General features: G+C 35.3%; 1 protein-coding gene across 1 annotated transcript in view; it reads right to left on the bottom strand.

Annotated features, from left to right (window-relative positions):
- Positions 1–643: 643 nt before the first annotated feature.
- The window catches only part of LOC145259105 (coiled-coil domain-containing protein 138-like), a 152,019-nt gene continuing 135,029 nt past the window's right edge, over positions 644–17,633 (bottom strand). Inside the window, exon 14 of the mRNA XM_080116761.1 lies at positions 644–981. Coding sequence (XP_079972887.1) covers positions 816–981 — 166 coding nt within the window. The 3' untranslated portion in view covers positions 644–815. The remainder of the gene's footprint in view (positions 982–17,633) is intronic.

Here is a 17,633-nt window from a genome sequence, read left to right on the forward strand (position 1 = left end):
CGTCTGGTTTTCTAGGTAAAATATCATAGCATAGAGAAATTTGTTTGTTTCTCCAACATGTTGAGGAAAACCAGCTCACCATAAAAAGGGAGTGTCCAAATGAATAGCAATTGTCTGATATGAGGGGTTTCCGTCAGATTGATCAAAGCTGATTGCTTAATGGACGTGCCGGCACGAAAGGCCGAGAACACCGCTTTCGATTTTTAGTTTCGCTTTTATATACGAAAGACACAAACACGCGATAGCAAGAAATAGTGCAAATTTTGTAACATAAAAGTCACTCAAATAAAAGATAGAGATGACCTCCTTTCGTAAATCGGAGATATTATAATCTAAGGAGTATATAAAAAGTTTAAAGAAACGGTACCCCCCGAGCGCCCCCCCCCCCACACCGAAAAAAAGCCTCTGCCAGACATACAAAAAAAATTGCACACACAAACACACATTTTCGCTTTTATATGATAGACGCTATTTGTGTTTTGAATTTCTAACGACTATCTTTGTTGGAAAAATAAAAAATACAAACATTTTTCACCATTAACCAATAACATAAAATGTGAAGGCACCTCAAAACGGTCGGAGGTTACATTGGCCGAAATGTTGTAAGAAAAATAGCGAAGATGAAAACTATGTACAATCGAAATAATGCAAAAGATGTTTATTTACATAGTTAACCTTTCTTCCACCAATCAGGCCAGGGAGCGGAAACAATGTGGTCAGCAGGTGGAACAAATCTCCTAACATGGGAATGGTTTCCGTTGCTGTAAAGAAACGAAAACAAAATCGACAAAAAAGAAAAAAAAAGGTGTTTATTGTCAGCTGTAGTCACACTGCGCTGTTGGCGTGCTCAGGTTGACAAGAATGGATCTTAAATTGAGGTCCAGGAAAGAATGGTCGTGGTTGCCGGATGTATTCATGGAACGGCTCAGGTCTTGGATCAGATTGGTTATCGAATAAACCTCAAACAGTTTCTTGTTGCTCCTGCAATAGAGAAAAGAAAAAAAAAGTGATAAAAATATGGATGATATTCACACCAACGAAATACCGCCCTCATTCACAAAGACCTCACATAAATAAACATCAAAATAATATATATATATTAAATAAAATCTCCAGGATTACCGGGACTTTACTTTCATTTTTAAACCTTTTTTATAAATTTTTCTGATGTTCTTTTTCATGTTAAAATAAAAAAAAATGTATATTCATATGTATCATAAACGTTTTCGATTCTTTGTCAAATCATCTTTAAGTGGCAAAAACAAATTTTATATAATAAACATCAAAATAATATATACAGTAGCGTTCAAAACTAAGGGACAAAATTTTAAAACCTAATATTTGTTAGAAATTTTTGACGTTCCTATTTTGAAAATAAATAATTGTTATAATTCTTTTTCTATCCTTTGCAAATGATTCAAATTTTAGTATGTTATTATGGATGGTAACGACTACCAGTTGTGAAAATGTCAGCTTTTCACAATTGTTATTTCTAAAAAAATATTAGGTTTTAAAATTTTGTCCCTTAGTTTTGGACGCTACTCTATATATTAAATAAAATCTCCAGGGTTACTGGGACTTTACTTTCATTTAAGAACGCAGAACAAATTTTTTGCTTGATTAAACCTTTTTTATAAATTTTTCTGATGATCTTTTTCATGTTAAAAAAAAAAAAAAAATGTATATTTATATGTATCATAAACGTTTTCGATTCTTTGTCAAATCATCTTTAAGTGGCAAAAACAAATTTTATATAAAACTTATCTTAATAATTATAAAATTCTGTGTGCTTGAATCTTTTCTTCAACGATCAGGCGATTCCATCTTGTAAAAAAGTGATGACAGGTATATATATATATATATATATATATATATATATATATATGTGTGTGTGTGTGTGTGTGTGTGTGTGTGTATTTTGGCAGCAAGTCATTATTCAAGCACATCTGATTGAGCACGTTATTTAAAATGGTGCTCAAAAGTTGTCGTTCGGCCATATTCTTCTCAAACGCTTTCTATTGGTGCATCCAATTATCATCAGGAGCCATTGTTGTTGCTTTCTGTTTATATAACATGCCTGCCGAAATTAAAACGGCCGCTCGGCAAATGGAAAAGATATCCAGAAAGATCGAAAAAAAGAATAACTCCGTCTTGTTCAATCAGATGTGCTTGAATATATATATATAGTCAGTTAAGAAAATATATATGGCTTAGTGGGGGACGCCCTTTTCTCTACCCTGCAACCTCTCTCCCATAGAAGAACGGTCCGAAAAAAATAAATCCAATCATTTGAGGTCCCTAGCGCCGCTTTGCGACTTTTAGTTTCGGAAGAGATAGAGTTTGAAAATATGGAGACAGACGTACAGACATACAGATTTTTATAAATTAGATTTCTTTCGCTGTGTGCGTGTGTATGTGTGTGTGTGTGTTGAAATAAAAAGTGTTTTTGAAATTGCTATTACACTACAATATTATTATTCGTGGCTTAGTGGGGAATGCCCTTTTCTCTACCCTGCAACCTCTCTCCCACAGAAGAGACCTTGCGAGCCTATCTTTGTTTTATTGTTATTTCCATGGCAGGTGCTCGTCTGAACTCTAATCTCTGCCCCCCCCCCCTCGCCAATCTTTCACGAAAAACACCCGTCTAGCTGAATCTACTGTGAAAAATTTCCCCCACTCTTTATCAGTGCCTAAATCAAAACGTGGATTCCATGAACAAAGCTTCTTTCGTAGAACTGCACGCCTGTGGAATTGTGTTCCGTCTGCCTGCTTCCCACCTGACTACAACTTGGATGTCTTCAAGTCCAACGTTTACAAATTTCTAATGAACCGCCCCGCTTAATTAAACACTTCATCAAATCTCCACACTAACGTAATGTACTTGCAATAACCCTTATCCCTGAGTGGCTTCCGGGCCTTGATAAGTGGTGATCACTGTGTAAAAAAAAAAAGAAAAACAAAAAGACGTTTGCAAAATATACAATAAATTTGGCAGGTTAATGCATTAAAAGAAACTAACAATACGAAATTAATCATATTTGCATCAAAAAAATAATTTAACAGTTTGTGGCGGTTTATAGGGATTAAAAATTATTAAGAAAACAATAAATGGTTGTTTTACGGCATATCAACCATTTTCAGGTTATTTAATGCCAAATCCAGTGATTTTGAAAAAAAATTCTTTAATAGAATATATTTGTTTTTTTTTCATGTTGGTTTCTATTTAATCCATAGTTGGGACCCTAACAGGTAATACCACTCAGGGTCAGAGTGGAACTGGGAGCAATTGCAATTAAAGGGTGGCTCCACTCTCCTCAAAGCCCGCAAGCTGGGGCCTCACAAGTTTAAGGTCATATACAGGACCAAACAAGAAATAAAAAAAGGGAGAAAAACGATTTGGTAAAAATCCAATGAGAAATATCGTAAAATATATGTGTGTGTGTGTGTGTACGTGTGTGTGTGTGGGTGTGTGTGTGGGGGGGCGTGTGTGTGTGTTTGTGTGTGTGTTTGTGTGTGTGTTTGTGTGTGTGTGTTTGTGTGTGTGTTTGTGTGTGTTTGTGTGTGTGTTTGTGTGTGTGTTTGTGTGTGTGTGTGCGTGTGTGTGGGTGGGTGGGTGTGTGTGTGTGAGTATGTGTGTGGGTGGGTGTGTGGGTGTGGATGTGTGGGTGTGTGTGTGTGTGGGGTGTTTGTGTGTGTGGGTGTGTGTGGGTGTGTGTGGGGGTTCTTTTCTTTTAAAATAAAGACTGTTGTTGAATTACTTTGTTTAAGCATATCTCAAAGCAACATAACAATTTCTGATTTGTTTGGAATCGATTTTGGAAAATTACCCGGGGATTTCCACTTTCAGAGACCAAATTTACCATTTCTACATTCTTGCAAATTGGAATTTTTTTCTATTCATGCTACCACCAGTGATGACCTGCAGAATCAGGTTGATGTCGTTCAACACACGATGACCCATACAATTACTAGAAAGAAACTTAGAAAAGGTTAGTAAAACAAGACGATGGACAGATAAACAGTGTGTGCAGGTGACGTTGTCGACGATCTTATCGAAAATATAATGTGTGTTCAAAACTTCGACCTCAAAATGAGACAATAAATACTGAGTAAGAATACATAAAAACAAATCCCAGAGCAAATAATGGAGTCATTTGTTATTCTTTTTAATTGATTCTGTTATTACAGTCAAAAAGAGAATAAAGAGGAAAAGATTGTCACTGCCACTGACTGCTGAGAGATGTCACTATCTATTAAGCTAACTACTTACATTTCAATGAGAGCGACAGACAGCTGTTTCTGTCAGTAATTACACGTCATATAGTGGAAATGACAGAATTCCCACCACAAAGTTAGTGATTGATGCTAATCGTCGTCATCGTCATCATCAGCAGCAGTTTAACGTTTGTTTTACGCGGTTTTTTTTTAAATCTTTTTACATAGGAGTCACCACTTATCAAGGCCCAGAAGCCACTCGAGGATAAGGGTCAAGAGTGTACAGTATTAGAATCCTAGTAATCTTTAGTAGTGGAAATTCGGTAAATTTGTTAACTTAAGAGTGGAATGACCCTTCAAGAACTTGTTTACATTGGACTTGAAGACGGCCATATTGTAGTCAGCTGGAAAGCAGGTAAATGCAAGACAGTTCCACAGGGGCGTGCAGTTCTAAGAAAGAAACTTTGTCCATGGAATCTACATTTAGATTTAGGTGCAGATAAAGAGTAGGGGAAACTATTGATAGTGGTTTCAGCTAGATGAGTGTTTCTTGTGAAAGTTTAGCGAGGAGGGACCATAGATTGAAGCTCATTCAAGCACTTGCCATGAAAATAACGATAAAGCCGAGACAAACTCACAACATCTCTTCTGTGAGAAAGGGGTTGCAGGGAAGAGAAAAGGGGCATCCCCTACGAGGCTACAAAGTCTATTTCGAACTCTATCAAGGCAGGACAATCCTTTCTAGCAGCTCCTGCCTACATGTGGCAACAGTACACCATGCTTGGACGTACCTGGCTCTTATATAGGTAGAGAATTGCATAAACAGTGAGATATCTACTCACCATTTTTCCATCCTCCTTGACACTTCTCGGCTATTTGGCATTATTCTTTCTTTCCTGGCTCTTATATAGGTATAGAGAATTGCATCAGCTGTGAGATATCTACTGGATCAATAAAAGGATGCCATCATTTTTCCAGCGACATTGGCAACGGATTTGATGTATGTTGACATGTGTTGGACGGCTTTTAGAAATTAACTTCCAAATTTAGTGAGTCCTTTATTCATCCCTATTTCTATCAAATCTGTTTTCCTTAGCCTTCGCCTGTCGACTGACCCTGCTATTACAGCTGGTCTTAATATAACTCAAGCACTTTCATCCATGCTTTCAATGTGACCAAATAAACAAAGTCTCCTGTGCTGCACATATCTCCCTATACTCTCTAGAATAAAATTAAATTTATCTTTGAGGGTCCGGCCTTTCCTTTTTCACTGTAGAAATAACAAGTGTGTGCGTGTGTGCGTACACGCATAAGCATGCCTGAACTTGAAATTTTTTGTTATATGTTCGTTGTGTGTATATATAAGAACAGGGAAATTCTTGATAAGTTCATTGGGAATGCGTGTGTACAGAGTGTTCAAATAAGTTTATTATGTCGTTGTAGACATGTGTCGTCTTACCTTAAGAGAAGATGTACCTTCGTTTTATCTTAAAACTAAAGTGAGAGGAATGTGCGTCTGACAACATCAGCAATTCGAACAAAAGAGAAAGAGAAAAAGAGGAGAATGTGAAACAGGAAGTGGAGATGCCACCTGTTGGATAAATTGGAAACTACTACAAGCGCAAATAATTGTTGAATGTGTGTGTGTGTGTGTGTGTGTGTGTGTGTGTGTGTGTGTGTGTGTGTGTACGCGTGACATACCTATTTGCATATCAGTCTGAACTGCATATGCCTATAGAGTTTCATCCGATTCCTGACCAATTTATATGAGTTCTGGTTCAAATAAACAGCTACACCCTACAAAAGCCAGAGTGTCACAGCTGGTGAATTTCAAAAATGCAATCTGGACCTGAGGACACTTTAGAAGAAGGATATGCTATAAAACTTGGTTTTAAACTTGAAAAAAAAATGCCACAGAAACGTATGGAATGCTTCAGACTGCTTTTGGACCATCTTGCATGCATCAAGCATCAGTTTTTGAGTGGCATAAGGGATTCAAAGAAGTTAAGGAGTCTGTGAGGGAAGATGAGATGTGTGGAAGGAGTAGGAAGTCAGAACACCAGAGCTGATTGGCCAAATAAAGAATTTCATGAATAACAATAAGTGTGCAGTTTGATGTCAATATGGGAATCATACACATACTTATTCATAAGGAATTGAAGATGCAGAAGATTTGTGCAAAGTTTGTCCAAATATCAACAACTCCATCCTTGTCATAGACTACTTGACCAAAATGGGCATCAAGACAGTCTTCATCCTCCCTATAGTCTCGACTTTTGCCCCTGTGACTTTTGGTTTCTTAAGTTCAAAGAAAACCTTAGAGACTATCGATATGAGACAACTGAGCAGATGAAAAAGGCTTTCCAGAAGATGTTGGAACGGTATATAACAAATGCATTGCAGACGGAGATTATTTCGAAACGAGTAATGTCAGCAGTTTCGTTAGATTATCCTTGCATAATTTAACACTGTGACCTTTGACCCCTTAATCAGAAGGCAATCATGGAGGTCAGACAGGACGACTTTTACCTTCTTTTGTACGCATGCAAAACACAATCCTGATAAATAAATCTTTGTGGCAGAATCGTGAACTTGGCTCGGGATTCTTATCCTCATCCCTACCAAATCAACAGAGGTTGAACCATTCCTGTAATTACCTGGTGCCTGTTGATTGCGGTGTAATGCTGTTCCTTAGCATTTCTAGGAGGTCCACTCTTCCAGGCTTTTTCTTCTCTCTTTGAGAAAGAGTTTGTTTATTGCTAATCACCTGAGGCGCCCTTATTGGAGAATGCCGCTGGGGCTGCCCAGGTACATTTTGCAGGTTATATTGCCCTTCTCCGGGCATACTGACTTCTCAATCCCACTTTCTGACCCTGGTGTCACAGTTCTTGCAATGGGAGAGAACAAGCAAGAAGGAAGAAAACTAGAAGCAGCAGGGAGGTGATGGTGGCTCAGTGGTTAACGACCCAGACTGACAACCAGGGTATGCCAAGTTCGACCACAGATTTTGACAGAAACATTCTCCAAGTTCAACCAAAAGATTACCCAAGTTTGACCAAAAGATTCAACGAGTTCGACAGAAAGATTCCACGAGTTCGACAGAAAGATTCCACGAGTTTGACAGAAAGATTCCACGAGTTTGACAGAAAGATTCCACGAGTTTGACAGAAAGATTCCACGAGTTTGACAGAAAGATTCCACGAGTTTGACAGAAAGATTCCACGAGTTTGACAGAAAGATTCCACGAGTTTGACAGAAAGATTCCACGAGTTTGACAGAAAGATTCCACGAGTTTGACAGAAAGATTCCACGAGTTTGACAGAAAGATTCCACGAGTTTGACAGAAAGATTCCACGAGTTTGACAGAAAGATTCCACGAGTTTGACAGAAAGATTCTACGAGTTTGACAGTAAGATTCCACAAGATTGACAGAAAGATTCCACGAGTTTGGCAAAAATATTCCACAAGTTTGAAAGATTCCCAGAGTTTGACAGAAAAATTCCTGAGTTTGACAGAAAGATTCCTGAGTTTGACAACATACCCCTGAAGAAAGTTAAAGCTTACATTGGCTGAAATGTATGAGAAAACCACGCAAGAGTCCAAATAATTAAAAAAAATACAAATCAGTTCTTATTAGTTGAAGTTCTTTTGAAACAAATATTATTCTTGATGTCGGAAGAACAAGGGAATGATTATAAAAAAACTTTGTGGACTTGGTAAAAATGCACAGTGTCTACTTTGTGAGCGGAAACAATTCCTTGGAGGTTGTGGAAATAAAATGCTTTTCTCATGATTTTTATTGAATCGCTAAACTAGGCAAAAGCAATAAAGTTCAATAATGCCAATAATTCCCAACAGTCAGACGAAAATAAATCATTTTCTAAACGGTTAACATTTGATGATCTCCACCCAAACTTTATTGGCAAGAAATCATGTTTGTATTTCCAATAGATGAAATTATTACCTTTTGTTTAAATTTACTTTTCAAGACATTTTACAAGTGCGGAATGGAAACGAAATAACATTTATTGGCAGGAGTTGTGAAGTCAGAAGCTATTACTCCTGAATCCGACTTCTCCCAAAAGATCTGATTACAACTTCTTAATAAAATTTTTTTAATATTCAGACTCTCCTAATTTACTTGCTTCTCCATGAGGGTAAAGTTAGACAAAGGTTAGTTTTTTAATGTTGGGGAGAAACAGTTCCTCAAAAAAGGGGAAACTTTGACTTAGGAGAAAAATTAAAATTTTCAAGTTATTTTCTTAATGGCAAACATCCGATACTGGCAGGAAATCCAATATGTATTCTCAGCGCATGAAATTCTTGCCCTTTGTTTAAATTTATTTTTTTAAGAATAACACATATTGACAATCAAAAAGTATAAAATCCGACTCTTAGAATTCTGAGCTATCTGACTCCTTATTCTATTATATTCCAATACGTATATTATTTAATTGGAATTTATAATTGAGATGAGTATTATTTATTAATTTTATTTATTGCGGACTATTATCCTCATTTTTATTAGTTGTTGTTTGCACGACGTTTCAGCCAACTATTGCTAATTAGTGGGCATCTCCACAACATATATATATATATATATATATATATATATATATATATATATATATATATATATATATATATATATACACATACTCGGGGTTTTTTATTCAAAAGTAATGGACTAATGAATTCAACGAGGTTGTTAGATAGTGCTCAATAAAAAGAGCTGATAATACTTGTTTATTGTTATATAAACATGGTCACATCCTGCTGCTACAAATAGCCACTTGTTTCAATCAAACAACAGATATCATCAGGCAGCGACTTGACTATTCAAAAGTTCAATGAATAATCAATAAAAGATTGGGGGAGTTAAAAGAATAGGCATAAACCCCCTATTTCAAGTAAACCCCATTCAATAATTATAACCCAATAATATAATTAAATAAACATCCTTTTTCAATCACTTATTCTACATGTTTCCTCGAGAGTTTGCGCAGACGCACACATATGTTAAACTGGCCATGGCATACGTGGTATACACCTACCTTCATTATATGGTTGCAGAGGGGAGCGAAAGGTAAGGAAACCAATCGACCGTACAACTAAGAATATTAGACACAAGACAAAGGAAGGTAACAGTAAAAACAAAGAAGACGTGACAAACACAAAGTATATATATTATTTGATTGGAATTCATTATTGAGATGAATATTATTTATGAATTCATTTATTGCAGACTATTATCCTCATCTTTTTTAGTTGTTGTTTCACGACGTTTCGACCAACTATTCCTCTGTCCTTCGTCAGGTGGTAACTGCGACGGGATAAGAACTCCGAATCTCCTGACTGTATTCTCGGCAAATACTGCCTTCCATAGTTGTCGTCTCACCAGGTTGTGGCCAACTAATCCTCTGACCGGCTTTGGGTAGGATTGAAACTGCTATCTTCAGACAATTCTCACCTGGAACCGTAGCGATTCAATGTCTCTATCCACTGCGCCATGGTCCCCAAAGTTACCATGAGTTAGGAGAAATAAAAAACAGCTTTCCTCAGTCTAGAAGGATTTCCTATCGTGGATTAAGGACAGAACAGATGAAGTGAAGTATGAGAAAAAATAGGAGTTGGAATCGGCGCAATCGTAAGATGTTCCATTAAAACCTTTTTTTTTTTTTACATAGGAGTCACCACTTATGAAGGCCCGAAGGCCACTTTCGAGGATAAGGGTTATTGAGTGTCCCAATATTATTAAAATTATATAAATTGAGTACCATTATCTGGATAGAGAGAGAAGAGGGTCAAATGCTGGAGGCCTAAGAAGAATGCAGGTCGATCGCTTGCTGATGCAGACCATCAAGGAAAGACAATGGTGTTTTTGTTGGACACCTTTTATGCGAAAAGGAGGGCATCGAACGGCACATCCTATGGAAGGTAAAGGATAAGGATATTAGACTGGATTTACAGGGCAAGGGATGTCAAGAGTACCACTGGATTCTGAGAACCAACAATGGACCGAAGCCTATGGCGAACACTAACCATAATTTTATCTATGGCATGAACATGCCATGATACAAGAAGACTGTTATCTGATACGAGACCAGCCTGCTCGCAGAGCTGCTTGGTCTTTTGGCCAAGATCAAATCTCACTTGTGTTTTCGGCAGATGCTGTAAACAAAGACAATATGTGGGGGCAGCCCCACATATACGAGCATTGCTCCTGTAGCAATCAGTGATTGGTCAATGGAGTGGAACCCTTCATACTAATAGTCATTATCCAGTTCCCATACTCCCCAGGGAACTTGTCCCCCATTCCCTCCCCCCTCTCCCTACATAAAAAAACGGCCTTGTGTCTAATTTGCTCAGTGGGGAAGCAAATAAATACAAGACGTTATATGATAATACACAAGCCACGACTCCGAAACGTGAAGAGAATTTGTGTAGAAACCGAATTATTGTTTCTGTTGTTGTTTTTTATGCTTACGTATCTCTGGCCATTTTGCAAAGTTATCTACTTGTTGTGGTGGCACCCACTCATTTACACATGTGGATAATATTACACATAAATGGCAAGACTGGGTTAGTCTGAGTGTGTATTAACCAGAAGCCACCAAAAGGCCGAGCCAAGAGCAGATATGTTCTCCAGTCAAGACTCTCTTACTTGACAACCATTACGTAAATATACTGTGAATATACTTTTTCCTAATACACTTCTTATTGATCTACCTTTGTTTGCTGAATCTTCATTTGTATTGCCTTATACGTTATTTGGTTCAACCTACAAACATAACAATTAGTGAGGAGAGGGCTTGATCAATTCTTTTAACACAAGAAAGGGAGATAATCATTACTTATTATGGAGAGGGGGACACATTGCTTCAAATCTTGGTTCAACCTGAAAACATAACAGTTTTTGACGAGGATGAACGTCAAATATAACAGTTTGGCGAAGAAATGGAAAGAACTCACTAAAAAAGAAAAAAAAAGAGTACAACGCAACGGTTGACCTTTCTAAGGAATACAAGTTTTGACGAACGAAATAATCATAAAAACGGATTTCACGCTAAAGAGAAGCTTTTTATACTTACGTATCTCTGGCCATTTTGCGAAGTTATCTACTACACAACCAAATAATAGAACCCGTCCAATGACCCCCCCCCAAAAAAAAAAATCAATATGGATTCTTGATCAGTCGGTCCATTTAAGTGGTTCATTGATATATGTATTTGTTGTGGTCCGGATGGGTCATTAAGAAAAACACTGACATAGATATAGGTTAGAAAGGTAAAATATATTGAAAAAAAAAAACAAAAAACAGAATATATGTAGAGCAACAGTCGTAGCACATTCCAGCAAGATGGTATACTACGAAGTACACAGCTCACCCCGAGAGTCATACCTCTCGTTCTATTCATAGTTTGGAAGAGTTCATCTATTATTGTGCATGAGTAAATCCCCAAAACATCATTATTTTTGAAATCCCATACATGGGGATACGATGAGTTAGGAGAAAAAAAAATTAAATTGCCTCAGTCTAGAAAGATTTCCTATCATGGATCAAGGACAGAACAGATAAAGTGTAGTACGAGAAAAGATAGGAGTCGGGATCGCGCGACCGTAAGATGGTCCATTAAAAACAACATTTTTTTTTTTTTTTTTTTTTTACAAAGGGATCACCACTTACTAAGACCCAGAAGCTAGTCGGGGATAAGGGTTAAAGAATGAACAGTAGTGAATGCGATAATATCATAGTAATCTTTAGTAGTGAAAATTTGATAAATTGGATTACTTAAGAGGACAGTTCATCAAGAATTTGTTTACATTGAACTTGAAGACTAACAAATTGCAGCCAGCTAGAAATCAGGCAAACGGAAGAGAGTTCCACAGGTGTGCAGTTCTAAGAAAGAAGCTTTGTTCATGGAATCTACGTTTCGGTTTCGGCACAGATAAAGGGTGGGGGAAATTAGTGATAGTGGTTTCAGATAAAGAATTGCATCAGCAGTGATATATCTGCTGGAGCGGTAGAAGGATCCCAAAATTTTTCCACTGACCTTGGCAACAGATTTGACGTACGTGTTCCGTTTCAGATCAGGAGTAAAGGGGAAGCCCAGAAGCTTGTCAAAACATGGAGCCTCTCCAAGACGAGAGCCATTCATTTCAATTGATGCCAGGTGAGGATCAGAGCACTGATGATGTAAAGATGGAAGCTTGGTTTTAGACGCATTGAAAGTAACCAGCCACCTCTTTCCCCATTGTACTAAATGCTCAAGATCAGAGGAGAGAGAATCAGAGAAAAATTGGTCATTTATGGCCTTTGATGTGCTGCCATAGATGGTAGTGTCGTCAGCATAAATGTCTACAAATGATCTTAGAATGTTATTTGGGAGATCATTGATGTAGATCATAAAGAGACAGTTGGGCCCAGGATGAATTCATTGGATGTGAATTTTTTAGTATTATCCAATGCCACACAAGCCACGACTCCAAAACGTGCAAACTATTTAGAAGACCACTTGTCGTTTCAATAGTTTTTTATGCTTAATTATCTTTGGCAGCCATTTAGTGACGCTATTGGCTATAACCAGATAATCGACCATGATCCGTCCAGCTTAAGCCTGCGTCCATATATGCACCTTTTGAAATCACGTACTTTCAATCAAAATTTCATTTCAAGTAGACATCCAACGAATCAGTTTTTATTTTATTAGATTTTTTTTTTTTTTTTAAATCTGTCGAGAAAATGTTATTCTTGAGACCAGACGAACAAGAGAATAATTATAAAGGACTTGTTCTAGAGGGGGGGAAAAAGCAATAGTGACTCTTTTGTCGACAGACGTAATTCCCTGGGGGTTGCGGAAATAAACTTGTTTTGTATTCAGTCGATAAACAGCAGCAAAGTTCAATAATGTACGTAAATCCCAGCAGTCGGACGAAAATAAGCGAGTCCTTTTCTTAACGGTGAATATCCGATATCGCCCCAAAACCACATTCGCAGGAAATTATGTTTGTATTCTCTATGCATGAAATTATCACCCTTTGTCTATATCTTTGCTATTATATATAAAGTCACTTTGTGCGTGTGCGTGAGTTCCTTTCTCATCGATTCCGAAACGGCTGAGCCTATCTTTTTCGAATTTCACACAAAGGTAGTTTATATGTCTGGCAGTGTTCTTAGATAGGTTTTGTACATTTATCTGATAAGTTGAAAAAAAAAAAAAAAAAAAAAAAAAAATCCGATCTTAGAAATGTCTTTCTTTTCTTATAGATAAAAAAAAAAAAGAATTTTTATAGGGGAATATTTTACGTTACACCGGTTAACATTGGCTGGTTTGATGTCAAAGATTCTCCTATAAAAATTCTTTTTTATCTATAAGAAAAGAAAGACTATTTTTAAGATAGTCAAGCCCAAATATCAACCAACGTGATATAAGATATTTTAATGTCATGACGCCATTTTTAGAAAGTTTTTCAAACTCAACGACAAAGACTGAAACACTATGTTTTGGTTTCATTTCTAGCCAGATCTAGGAAGTATTGCTATATATTGGGTACAATATAAGAGTCAATACAGAATTAGCTTTATGATAATAAATACAAAAGTTGCATAAATAAATACCTGACACTCCTTTTTATCTACTCTTTTTGTGCACTCAGTTCGCTAAGAGATAGCATCTGATTGGGCAAGCCAGAAAAGAAGTTAAATGCTTGCACCAATCAGTGCTGAGCTTAAAAATTAAGTATTGATTTAAAATCATTATGGTGACTATCACTGCTGTTGTTGTTTTACTATTGCTACTACTTACATACCATTTGAATGTTTGTCTAGGGTGACTTTACACATGGATGATTCATTCTCTTGGTAATGGTTTGATGGCCCAGAGGTAGCAGCTTAGGAAATGAAGTCATTTTTGCTAAGCCTCTACCTCTGCCATGAGAAGGAAAGGAATTAAGAACTAATAAGCGCTCAATTCGGCCACAAACATTAGGCAATCCACAGTGTTCAAACGACAGTTGATTGCCTCTCTGTTTATACTCCCCCCCACACACACACACATACACATCTACTGTTTTTTTTTATATAGACAATACAGATCTAGACGGCAGAGGATTAGTAAAGCACCACCTTTTTCCATTTGACCAAATTAACATCATGGCAAGCTGTCAATGCTTTTATGCAAACCACAGAGATTTAATCAAAAATCTATTTCAAGTGTATATATATATATATATATATATATATATATATATATAAAAAAAGAATCAATTCTTATTACCAAAAGTAAGAATTGTACATGAACTTTTGAAGGAGCCAAAACGCGTTTTAAAATGTAATTAACTTTTGTTTTTGTTATTTTACGTTGTCTTTAATTTTGTCTTTTTTTTGGCGGGGGGGGGGGGAATAATAATAATAATAATAATAATAATAATAATAATAATAATAATAATAATAATAAAAAAAAAAAACAGCCAAACAACATTAGTTTTGCAATATTTCCCTTTAGGTGAATAAAATTATTTCAAGTTAAAAAAAAAAAACAGAAAGAATAAAAAAAAAAAAACAGCCAAGCAACATTAGTTTTGCAATATTTCCCTTTAGGTGAATAAAATTATTTCAAGTTAAAAAAAAAAAACAGAAAGAATAAAAAAAAAAAAACAGCCAAGCAACATTAGTTTTGCAATATTTCCCTTTAGGTGAATAAAATTATTTCAAGTTAAAAAAAAAAAACAGAAAGAATAAAAAAAAAAAACAGCCAAGCAACATTAGTTTTGCAATATTTCCCTTTAGGTGAATAAAATTATTTCAAGTTAAAAAAAAAAAACAGAAAGAATAAAAAAAAAAAAAACAGCCAAGCAACATTAGTTTTGCAATATTTCCCTTTAGGTAAATAAAATTATTTCAAGTTAAAAAAAAAAAACAGAAAGAATAAAAAAAAAAAAACAGCCAAGCAACATTAGTTTTGCAATATTTCCCTTTAGGTGAATAAAATTATTTCAAGTTAAAAAAACAAAACAGAAAGAATAAAAAAAAAAAAACAGCCAAGCAACATTAGTTTTGCAATATTTCCCTTTAGGTGAATAAAATTATTTCAAGTTAAAAAAAAAAAACAGAAAGAATAAAAAAAAAAAAACAGCCAAGCAACATTAGTTTTGCAATATTTCCCTTTAGGTGAATAAAATTATTTCAAGTTAAAAAAAAAAAACAGAAAGAATAAAAAAAAAAAAACAGCCAAGCAACATTAGTTTTGCAATATTTCCCTTTAGGTGAATAAAATTATTTCAAGTTAAAAAAAAAAAACAGAAAGAATAAAAAAAAAAAAAACAGCCAAGCAACATTAGTTTTGCAATATTTCCCTTTAGGTGAATAAAATTATTTCAAGTTAAAAAAAAAAAAAACAGAAAGAATAAAAAAAAAAACAGCCAAGCAACATTTCCCTTTTGGTGAATAAAATTATTTCAAGTTTAAAACAAAAAACAAAAAGAATAAAAAAAAAAACTCAGCCAAGCAACATTAGTTTTGCAACATTTCTCTTTTGGTGAATAAAATTATTTCAAGTTAAAAACAAAAAAACCCATAAACACCGATATTCAAGCATGTAAATGGATTAAGGGATATAACTTCTCTAGAAACAATGAAACTCGAAACAACAAATTGATGGAGACCACTAGATTAACGAATCAAACAAGCTGGAACAAAGGAAGCAGGGAAGAGATCAGACAATGCTGAAAAACACATGTTAGAATAGTATTTATGCTATAATAGTATTTGTAGAAAAGATTGAGTCTAGCAACACCACGTCTATGAGAGAAAGAAGAAAGGATGCGAGGGAGGCAATCAAATTACAGATGTGCTTCTGAGTTGTCAAGAACCCTCCAATTGGACACAGATTAAATGAATGTTACTTTAAGACAAATATAAGAAAAGATTAAAGACTGTAAACATGTATTTTACATTAATTTATTGTTCGACTGGATACTCAAAAAAGGTATATACCCTTTTAGAGAATCCTGTCAAACAATAAATTAATGTAAAATATATTTTTACACTCTTTAATTTTTTTTTATATAACAATCTCTATTTCCTATCTTAATAATATTGAGCTTTTTTATTTGGTGCGGATAACTATATAAATATTAATATTTACTCTAAGTTTACAGAACCTATTGGATTCTAGACTTAACCTTTATTGACTGCTTATATATATATATATATATATATATATATATATATATTTTATATTTTGTTTACAAAAATTTTAGATGAGATAAGTCATTGGTACCATATCAAGCTTGGCTGAAGAGAGCTTGATATGCGTATCTAGGATGGTCCTAATTATCGGGTTTGAAACCGACGGTAACAATGACTTATCTAAAACTTTCTGTAAACAAAATATAAATAATACGCTCTTATTTTTGGATTTTCCTTATAATTGAGCACTCTGCTTGTTATTTTTTTCCAAAAACAAAACCTAATTATATATATATATATATATATATATATATATATATATATATATGAGAATGTGTGTGTGTGTGAGGACACTTATCAACCTATATACAAAACAATTATTTATCTACGGACTAGAAATTTAGTATATAGAGTCTTTCAGATAAGTGAAAAACTTTTTAATCAATTTTCATCCAAAAGAAACGGTTGCTAAGGGTCAAAGTTGATTTTTATCTGTTTTCAACTGTTTCACGACAGCTTCATTATGTTAAGTATGAGTTGATTTGAAAACACTTTTTAGAAGTCATGTCAAGCTGGCCTAATGGTTATCGTACTTGACTCACTGTCTTTAGATTTTGATTTCAGCTCGAGTATTTCTTTTTTTTTTTTTTATCGGATACTATACTTTGATCTTGGCCAAAAGGTAAGAAAAGCTGTATTTATTTGCTCCCCCACCGAGCAAATTAGGAACATTGCTGATTTTTAATGTGAAGAGTGAAGGGGAAATGGGGACCAACTCTCCGGGGAGTAGGGGAGCTGGTAGTGACAATTGGTATGAAGGGTTTCTCCCACATTGACCAAGGTCTTATATGTGGGGTTGCTCACACATGGTCTTTGCTTGCACTTTGAGATATTAAATTTTTTATTCACAAGAAGAAAAATACAATTGGGAAGGCACAAGACCAACTCAAAAAGAAGAGTGGGTGGTAAGGTTGGTTGATCCATATCGTCTCTGTTGTAAATTTTAAATGATTTTTCTCTCGGCCAGTATCTTTTATCATGGTTACCCCTTTAAATTTGTATTTATATGTGTGTGGTGGGAGAGGGACGGTGTTCCTACTTAAACCCAATTTTTAAGACATTACTACACTAAAATGATACTACACTTTGATCTTGGCCAAAAGGCCAAGAAAAGCTTAAAAAGCTAAGAACAGCATGTATTAACAACAGACCTTTGATTTTAACCAAA

The sequence above is a fragment of the Euprymna scolopes genome, chromosome 34 (assembly GCF_053919585.1).
Source record: "Euprymna scolopes isolate OS-2025 chromosome 34, ASM5391958v1, whole genome shotgun sequence".
NCBI classification, from domain to species: Eukaryota; Metazoa; Mollusca; class Cephalopoda; order Sepiida; family Sepiolidae; genus Euprymna; species Euprymna scolopes.